We start from the raw sequence: 10,525 nt of genomic DNA on the forward strand, positions 1-10,525 counted from the left end.
TATGCGGGGGGCTTCGCCACCCGAGCCCCCCTTTGTTTGCTCTTAAAGGTCACAAGAAAACCCTAACCCAACTTATTTGAAATATAACGTTTATCTTTCTTTTATGCGGGGGCTTCGCCCCCCGAGCCCCCCTTTGTTTGCTCTTAAAGGTCACAAGAAAACGCTAACCCAACTTATCTTAAATACTACGTTGATCTTTATTTTATGCGGGGGCTTCGCCCCCCGAGCCCCCTTTTCGTTGCTCTTAAGGGTAACAAGAAAACCCTAACCCAACTTATTTTAAATACAACGTTTATCTTTCTTTTATGCGGGGGGCTTCGCCCCCCGAGCCCCTCTTTGTTTGCTCTTAAAGGTCACAAGAAAACGCTAACCCAACTTATCTTAAATACTACGTTGATCTTTCTTTCATGCGGGGGCTTCGCCCCCCGAGCCCCCCTTTGTTTGCTCTTAAAGGCCACAAGAAAACGCTTACCCAACTTATTCTAAATACTACGTTGATCTTTCTTTTATGCGGGGGGCTTCGCCCCCCGAGCCCCCCTTTACGTTACTCTTAAGGGTAACAAGAAAACCCTAACCCAACTTATTTTAAATACAACGTTTATCTTTCTTTTATGCGGGGGGCTTCGCCTCCCGAGTCCCCCTTTGTTTGCTCTTAAAGGTCACAAGAAAACGCTAACCCAACTTATCTTAAATACTACGTTGATGTTTCTTTCATGCGGGGGGCTTCGCCCCCCGATCCCCCCTTTGTTTGCTCTTAAAGGTCACAAGAAAACGCTAACCCAACTTATTTTAAATACTACGTTGATCTATCTTTTATGCGGGGGGGCTTCGCCCCCGGTCCCCCTTTTCGTTACTCTTAAGGGTCACAAGAAAACCCTAAACCAACTTATTTTAAATACAACGTTGATCTTTCTTTCATGCGGGGGGCTTCGCCCCCCGAGCCCCCCTTTGTTTACTCTTAAAGGTCACAAGAAAACGCTAACCCAACTTATTTTAAATACTACGTTAATCTATCTTTTAAGCGGGGGGCTTCGCCCCCGAGCCCCCCTTTTCGTTACTCTTAAGGGTAACAAGAAAACCCTAACCCAACTTATTTGAAATATAACGTTTATCTTTCTTTTATGCGGGGGCTTCGCCCCCCGAGCCCCCCTTTGTTTGCTCTTAAAGGTCACAAGAAAAGGCTAACCCAACTTATCTTAAATACTACGTTGATCTTTCTTTCATGCGGGGGGCTTCGCCCCCCGAGCCCCCCTTTGTTTGCTCTTAAAGGTCACAAGAAAACGCTAACCCAACTTATTCTAAATACTACGTTGATCTTTCTTTCATGCGGGGGCTTCGCCCCCGAGCCCCCTTTTCTTTACTCTTAAGGATCACAAGAAAACCTTAACCCAACTTATTTTAAATACAACGTTGATCTTTCTTTTATGCGGGGGGCTTAGCCCCCCGAGCCCCCCTTTGTTTGCTCTGAAAGGTCACAAGAAAACGCTAACCCAACTTATTTTAAATACTACGTTAATCTTTCTTTTATGCGGGGGCTTCGCCCCCCGAGCCCCCCTTTGTTTGCTCTTAAAAGTCACAAGAAAACGCTAACCCAACTTATCTTAAATACTACGTTGATCTTTATTTCATGCGGGGGGCTTCGCCCCCCGAGCACCCCTTTGTTTGCTCTTAAAGGTCACAAGAAAACGCTAACCCAACTTATTCTAAATACTACGTTGATCTTTCTTTCATGCGGGGGCTTCGCCCCCCGAGCCCCCCTTTTCTTTACTCTTAAGGATCACAAGAAAACCTTAACCCAACTTATTTTAAATACAATGTTTATCTTTCTTTTATACGGGGGGCTTCGCCCCCCCGAGTCCCCCTTTGTTTGCTCTTAAAGGTCACAAGAAAACGCTAACCCAACTTATCTTAAATACTACGTTGATCTTTCTTTCATGCGGGGGGCTTCGCCCCCGAGCCCCCTTTGTTTGCTCTTAAAGGTCACAAGAAAACGCTAACCCAACTTATTCTAAATACTACGTTGATCTTTCTTTCATGCGGGGGCTTCGCCCCCGAGCCCCCCTTTTCTTTACTCTTAAGGATCACAAGAAAACCTTAACCCAACTTATTTTAAATACAACGTTGATCTTTCTTTTATGCGGGAGGCTTCGCCCCCCGAGCCCCCTTTTGTTTGCTCTTAAAGGTCACAAGAAAACGCTAACCCAACTTATCTTAAATACTACGTTGATCTTTCTTTCATGCGGGAGGCTTCGCCCCCCGAGCCCCCCTTTGTTTGCTCTTAAAGGTCACAAGAAAACGCTAACCCAACTTATTCTAAATACTACGTTGATCTTTCTTTCATGCGGGGGGCTTCGCCCCCCGAGCCCCCTTTTTCTTTACTCTTAAGGATCACAAGAAACCCTTAACCCAACTTATTTTAATAAATACAATGTTGATCTTTCTTTTATGCGGGGGCTTCGCCCCCGAGCCCCCCTTTGTTTGCTCTGAAAGGTCACAAGAAAACGCTAACCCAACTTATTTTAAATACTACGTTGATCTTTCTTTCATGCTTCCCCCCTCGAGCCCCCCCCCCCCTTTTTCTGTTCTTATCTTCCGGCACCATCATCAGGCCTTGAAACCTAATCGTAGTTATAGTTCATTACAAGACTTTTCTAAGAAGCCCAAAAACAGCCATGATACGATGTTCCATCATGTAGTTCCAGTTCATATCTTCCGGCTCCATCATCAGACCTTGAAACCTAATCGTAGTCAAAGTTCATTACAAGACTTTTCTATGAAGCCCAAAAACAGCTATGATACGATGTTCCATCATGTAGTTCCAGCTCATATCTTCCGGCTCCATCATCAGACCTTGAAACCTAATTGTAGTCAAAGTTCATTACAAGACTTTCCTAAGAAGGCCAAAAACAGCTATGATACGATGTTCCATCATGTAGTTCCAGTTCATATCTTCCGGCTCCATCATCAGACCTTGAAACCTAATCGTAGTCAAAGTTCATTACAAGACTTTTCTAAGAAACCCAAAAACAGCTATGATACGATGTTCCATCATGTAGTTCCAGTTCATATCTTTCGGCTTCATCATCAGACCTTGAAACCTAATTGTAGTCAAAGTTCATTACAAGACTTTTCTAAGAAACCCAAAAACGGCTATGATACGATGTTCCATCATGTAGTTCCAGTTCATATCTTCCGACTCCATCATCAGATCAGCTCAACAGTACTATATTATTGTATTGTCATCGGAACTACATATAGCTGCCAATTTTCATTACGCTACGACTCCTGGAAGATGGTTAAATTAGCTTCCTTAGATTCCATTACATACATAGTTACATACACGACGACCTAATAAAAGCGTGTTAAAAAGTGGGGTGGACATGGACAACTTTGAAAAAAATTCGGGACGTGGCTTCGGCTGACCAAAACATCCAGCGAGCCAGATTTCGATCGGACGCCCGTGCGCTCAAGGCCAGACCGACGACCGATAGTTTGCACGGTTAAGTGTATATTCATTGTCTAGATCCGCGTCCGCGGAGTATGTTTCTAGCTTAAGTCCGCTTACATTGATGCCGACTGTATCTAGTTACATTATTTGTTACAAGTGAAATACTGCAAGGTTATCTAATAGTCCCTAGCCAAAATGCACATCGATAACGCCAAAGCGAACTATACGCTTTTGTTTAATTTTGCACTAACATCAAGGAGTGATCTAAGTAAGTAGCGTTCGTCCGTCGCAATATCAGATAACCCCTGAACTACGGACACCAGCCATTGGACAAAACAACCAAGCTAGTCGACTGCACACTTAGTCATGTTTGAATAACATATCGTAGGGCGTAGGTAACTACTAGATAAATAAAATAAATAAAAATGCCAATTATTTCTTACCAAAATATTTAAAAATTTAAATAATATCTACACAAATAATAAAATAGACATAATATAGACAGGCATTGTTGACGTTGGGGTCAAAACCGCCAGGTTGAAGTGGGACTAGGCAGGCCATGTACGGCGTATGCATCCACAGCGGTGGGCTAAGTTAGCTACGGAGTGGATGCCAAAACGCAAACGCCCGAGGGGTCGGCCCGGAAAGAGATGGCGGGATGACCTGGACTCCTATCTTAACAACTGGACGGATGCTGCACTTAATCGGGAGGATTGGAAATCTAGGGGGGAGGCCTTTGCCCAGCAGTGGGACACTCTATAGGCTACTAAAAAAAAGGTAATTTAAGTATTTTTTTTATGAGTGAGACTGAGACCCCATTTTTTATAGGTCCTCCGAGGTTTTCTAGAGCTCTCCGTCTGAAGCTGTCGTTATCCAGTTGGGGCCGGCGGCGGCGGCGAGGTCGTCTCACCATTACCATATCAGCCCTTTATAGCTGCACTGCTGAGCATATCGGAACTATATACGACATTATGTAATACCTGAAACCAAAAAACATACTGATTAGGTACTGACTACGGATTTAAAACGAACGATGACACCAAGAAAGCGCTGGTAGCCTAGCGGTAAGTGCGTGCGACTTTCGTTCCGGAGGTCGCGGGTTCGAACCCCGGCACGCACCAATGAGGTTTTCGGAACGTATGTGAGAAATGTCATTTGATATTTGCCAGTCGCTTTTCCGTGAAGGAAAACATCAGTATGGAAACCGGACTAATTCCAATAAGGTCTAGTTTACCCTTCGGGTTGGAAGGTCAGATGGCAGTCGCTTTCGTAAAAACTGCCTACGTCAAATCTTGGGATTAGTTGTCAAAGCGGACCCCAGGCTCCCATGATCCATGGCAAATGCCGGGATAACGCAAGGAGGATGATGATGATGACACCATCATTCGTTTTTAGGGACACCCCTATCACATTATTTCTAGAACTTACACTTTTGAAGTTAGCTACATTATTTGAATTTATTTAAAATATCTTGGAAAAACTTCGAATCGTATCTTCTGTAATCATAAATAGGTTTTTAGAAACCTTTAAAAACCAAATCAAAGAAAATGTAAAATAAATAATAAGGAAAATGAAATCGTTCCAAGCAAATCCTTAATCTCCGCCCGTAAAATAATGAGTTTCCTGATTCAATAACCTTTCAAAGAAAAATTCCATTTGTAAATAAGTATTTCTTTACGATCAATACTTGTAATAGAATTGCACACCGACTGCACGATAACTGCGAATAGCAATAAAACTGTTGACGATAAAGTGCAGAAGAAAATACTAAGAATATTTCATGAAAACTTTGCAATTTTTGAAAATGATTTAGCACATTGCTAGTTTATCAGGTTGATGCTAATTAAACTCTACAAAATAATAATAAAAAAAAAAATGAAAAAAACCCCGACATAGTGGACCGATTTTCATGAAACATGGCTAAGAACACTCCCGAAGTCCCGACTAACTCAGATTTCAAACAAAAAAAACTAAATCTAAGTCGGTTCATCCGTTCGGGAGCTGCGATGCCACAGACAGACACACACAGACAAACAGACAGACAGACATACAGACAGACAGATAGACAGATAGACAGACAGACAGACAGACAGACACGTCAAACTTATAACACCCCTTCGTTTTTGCGTCGGGGGTTAAAAATATGCTTTCATTTTGTAGAGGTTAACAATGTTCATAACTATTCCATTTCAAGTCGATAGCTTGTAGTTCTCGAGATATTTAGAAATGTGACAGACGGACAGAGTCGAACCATAAGGGTTCCTTTTGTACTTTTTTGGTACGTAACCCTAAAAATGGCTATGAATACTTACCTATTTATTTCCGTCTGCATAAGAAAACGTAACTTTCCAGTTACTTCGTAATTATGTTTCTAAGCATGTGATAACTAAATAATTACAATTGATAAGAGTTTACAGACCCAAAAAACCCAGCTATTACCACCGTCATTCAACTGGATATATAATATAATATATAATAGTACACTCGGAGCGATACACTTTAACCCAACAATACTAGCTATAACAATGGGATTAAAAAAAAAAATTGAAAATCGGTTCACGATTCTCGAAGATATCAGGTAACATACATTAAAAAAAACATTCAGTCGAGTTGAGAGCCTCCTCCTTTTTTTGAAGTCGGTTAAAATGGCAATAGCTTTGGTGCTTCATTCGATTCACATTAACTGTCCAAGTAAACGAACAGTGGATTTTGTTGCATGTTGATTCTGTCAAGTCTTGATTCGACCAGTACAGTACTTACATCCAAAACATGTAACAAAAATAAACTTATTTTATATTACTATACCTATCTACGTTACACTTGTCACCTAACAGTGGATTGCAAAATAATGTGAGCTATCTGTTAAGTTTTTTTGTTGTCTATAAACTAATTTCATATGCATATAATTAACTGTAATTAATTAACTGTAATTCGTTTATTGCACATAAACACAAAAACAATTGTTGAAGGATAAGGTTACATCCATTTACAATACAATACAATACAATACTCTTTATTGCACACCTTGATAAAATACAACAATACAAAACATGGAAGCAACACGAACAGAGGTAAACAACAGGCGGTCTTATCGCTAAAGAGCGATTTCTTCCAGACAACCTTAAGGTAGCGGAAATAGATAAATTTACATAATGTCAGTAGGTGTCAGCAAATTCGAAGAAGTAAACTTATAGCATAATATAGACAAAAAATTTAACATACATAAACATACATATATAAAGATAAATAACTAAATGCATAAATATATAAATAAAATATATATAAATAAATACACATATAACAGTACCAGGTTATTTAGAAGGAGTAATCAGACAAAAATATTACGGAAGAGATAAAAAATGGAGTTTAAGTAGTCTCTTGAAAGAGTTAGGAGACTGAGCACGTCTTATGTCATGAGGTAGGGAATTCCAAAGTCGCACAGCTTGAAAAGTAAAAGAATGATTATAGAACTTTGAAGAAGAGGAGGGGACAGAAAGAATTAAATTCTGGGCGCACCTAGTAGAACAGAGATAACTAAAGCGATTTTTAAGATAGCGGGGAGTCGCAGGGTTAAATAGGATAGAATAAAGAAGAGACAAAATGTGAAAGCTACGACGAAGAGGGATAGGGAGCCACTTGAGCTGCAAACGGAAGTGAGATACATGGTCATATTTGCGTAACCCAAATATAAACCGAATACAGACATTTTGGATACGCTCAAGCTTACTAAGTTGCTCCTCAGTGAGATCGAGATAGGCCACATCAGCGTAATCCAAAATGGGAAGGAGAAGTGATTGTGCGAGGGCAATTTTGGCAGGAATGGGGAGGAAGTTACGTAGTCTCCTAAGAGAACCAGCTGCCGCAAATACCTTCCTACTGACTTCGCTCACCTGAGGTCCCCAGGATAACGTACTGTCAATGATGATGCCAAGGTTCTTTACTTGTTGCGAATACGGAATCAGAACGGCATCAAAATAAATAGGGGGAACATTGGCAAAGTCTAATCGGGGAAGTAGTTTTGGGCTCCCAATAACAATTGCTTGGGTCTTTGCAGGGTTGACTTTAAGGCCAAAACTACGACTCCAACTCGAGATGGTCTCTAAGTCGCCATTTATCGTACAGATCATAGATGGAAGATCTCCTATAACGCCCTGTGAGTAAATCTGAAGATCGTCGGCATAGAGGTGATATTGCGAAGAAAGCTTTGAAGTTATGGAGTTAATAAAAATGGAAAATAACAATGGAGACAACACGCCACCCTGCGGAACGCCAGACGACGTGCTGCACCATGATGAGAGAACATCATCCACCTTAATACGCTGCCATTTGTGCATATCCTAATTATTATTAACACAAGTTTCCAATATTCATGAAAATTATACCTGTAAATATAATAAGTTGATAATTAGATGTGACAACACTGTCTGAAATTGATCCAATAGCAAGTAGTCATTGTTTGGATTGCCGTTCGGTAATGCTGACACAACGCGCGGCTAATCTCCCGTCATTACTGGGGCAGTTCATTATGATCCAACACATCGCTGATTCGTCGCACGGCTCCTACTACTGCTACTATTCGCAATATAGTATCTGACGGACCCAATCATGGACAGTTTAAGATCAAATTTTCGCTATTTTTAACCCCCGACGCAAAAACGAAGGGGTGTTATTAACCCCCGACGCAAAAACGAAGGTGTGTTATAAGTTTGACGTGTCTGTCTGTCTTTTTGTCTGTCCGTCTGTCTGTCTGTCTGTTTGTCTGTCTGTCTGTCTGTTTGTCTGTGTGTGTGTCTGTCTGTGGCATCGTAGCTCCCGAACGGATGAACCGATTTAGATTTAGTTTTTTTTTTGTCTGAAAGCTGAGTTAGTTGGGAGTGTTCTTAGCCATGTTTCATGAAAATCGGTCCACTATGTCGCGGACGGGGGTTTTTTCAAAATTTTAATTTTCAGACAAAGAAAACTAAATCTAAATCGGTTTATCCGTTCGGGAGCTACGATGCCACAGACAGACACACACACAGACAGACAGACAAACAGACAGACAGACAGACAGACAGACAGACAGACACGTGAAACTTATAACACCCCTTCGTTTTTGCGTCGGGGGTTAAAAACCGAATTAAATGAAACTTCAAAATTAAGGAGCTCTATAATTATTGTTTATGGTACAATGCCGTCAGTTTTTAGAAATTAATGTTAGATAGTTATTTTTAAGGATTTGTGTTTTTTGTCCATAATGGCGTCACCGTCCATTATAAGGTATTTTATATTATATTCCATTACGAAAAAAAAAGGAAGTTCGAAACGAGTGGCGATAAATAAAAACACGATCGAAGGGAGTGTTTTAAATCGACACGAGTTACGAATTTCCTTTTTGCACGTTTATCGTACGACGTTTTTCAGTACAGATGGCTATCCGAAGTTTCGACCTGACATACAATGAACCACTCCTCGCACTACTGCGTAAACAAAGAACCATCTGTACTGAATATAAGATTATAAAAGAGGTCAAATTAATAATATTTGTTTTTAAGGTAAGAAAGGGTAGGTATCTCTACACCTAAAGTTCGAGAAACGAGATCACATGGTAGGGGTTGAATTATCAGTCACTATGGGGCAGGCGTAAACACAAACAGCGCCATGTTGAACTGTGATTGCCACTAATCATCTCGTAAATCGTATTAGACAGAATAGCATTAAGTATACTAATGTATATCTAAGGCATTGTCACGTAAGGTGTTGTTGAGGGATGAATCTCAATGGCACATTCCATGACTGTAGTAAAAAAAATGCTATCAATCTAATGGGATCCCTACTCGGGAATTTTAAACTATGAATATAATTATAGGATTTATGTATTGCAATTAACAAAATATCAGGGCAGACAATACACAGACATTATGTTGTATAGTTGTCACTTTTCTCGAAAAATGCATTGATAAAGACAAGCTCACATTACACAATATTTTCCGTAATATTCACATGTTCAGCCTTCTGCGAGAACCTCACATCAATATCTGGATTTTCATCCGGTTCATAATCAGCCTTGGGAACCTCGATAATATTGCTGTTAATTTCATCTCCACAGTTCGTTGGCAATTCTTTCGCCACAGCCACTTTGTAAGGCACAGCTATTGTCAGTTCTCCGTTACCATAGTACCACTTAGCAGAAGCAGTGTTCAGCAGATCAGTTAGTATCTTCACGTTCACATACTTAGTGTTTTCATCTTTCTCAGCTTTGATGTAAAGCACACGATGCTTGATCTTCACTTCAATTTTACTCTCATTGTAACTAGGAAGACTGACGATATATTTGTAGACATCTTGCTCATAAATTTCCTTAGCAGTGATCCCCTGGTTTTGAGCGCAGAACATCTTAGCTTTGCTGTCAACTTCGATTAGGTCGTTGGCGAGGCGTTGAAAGAATCTATCGTCTCTAGGTTCATGACGGCGTTTGTAGTCATGATGATGTCTATGGCAGAGTGTCGTATGTTTGTTACACCACTGATGAGGCTCCACAAAATTGAAAACAGCGAGGCATAACACCAATCGATACATTTTCAATGTGTTTGACGGGATGACAGTGAACAGTGACTGAGTGAGTGGCGCGCGGTTCACTGATAACTCTGTTAACCTATTATGAAAACAAAGATAACACAGAGACGTGGAACAATAAGTTGACTTTGTTTCTTAATCGTTATTTTTATTGTTGTACCAAGGGTACGTCCTAAATAAACTACTCCTGTAGAGGTCGTTGTGTCTCGGTATGCTCATGAAACGTTTTAATAATCAGCAGGAGATTTTGGCGACTAAATACACAATGTAAGACCGCGTAAGCGAAGATTTCCATTTCAGCTTATGCAGAATTGCTTTTGGAAGTCAGGCTGCCTGGCTGTATCGCATTGGACTTTCTGTGATCAGGTTTTTAGCGATTTAGTGTTTGGATTTTTTTGCACTGACATAGACACGGGTTTTTTAACCGCCTTCCAAATCTCAAAGGAAGGGGTTCTCAATTCGTCTGTATTTTTTTTTAATGTTTGTTCCTCGATATCTCCGTCGTTACTGGAACGATTTTGA

At 40.5% G+C, this 10,525-nt stretch overlaps 1 protein-coding gene across 1 annotated transcript; it reads right to left on the minus strand.

Moving 5' to 3' along the window:
• Positions 1-9,285: 9,285 nt before the first annotated feature.
• LOC125225473 lies at positions 9,286-10,059 on the minus strand. Its single transcript, XM_048129215.1, has one exon. The coding sequence runs from the start codon at positions 10,004-10,006 to the stop codon at positions 9,404-9,406; it is 603 nt and encodes a 200-aa protein (XP_047985172.1). The 5' UTR covers positions 10,007-10,059; the 3' UTR covers positions 9,286-9,403.
• Positions 10,060-10,525: the final 466 nt, after the last annotated feature.

This window comes from Leguminivora glycinivorella, chromosome 4, assembly GCF_023078275.1.
Source record: "Leguminivora glycinivorella isolate SPB_JAAS2020 chromosome 4, LegGlyc_1.1, whole genome shotgun sequence".
NCBI lineage: Eukaryota > Metazoa > Arthropoda > Insecta > Lepidoptera > Tortricidae > Leguminivora > Leguminivora glycinivorella.

Bases quoted from the DNA above. Each gene is read 5' to 3' on its own strand.
- LOC125225473 (XM_048129215.1), bottom strand. From the start codon at position 10,006: ATGTATCGATTGGTGTTATGCCTCGCTGTTTTCAATTTTGTGGAGCCT.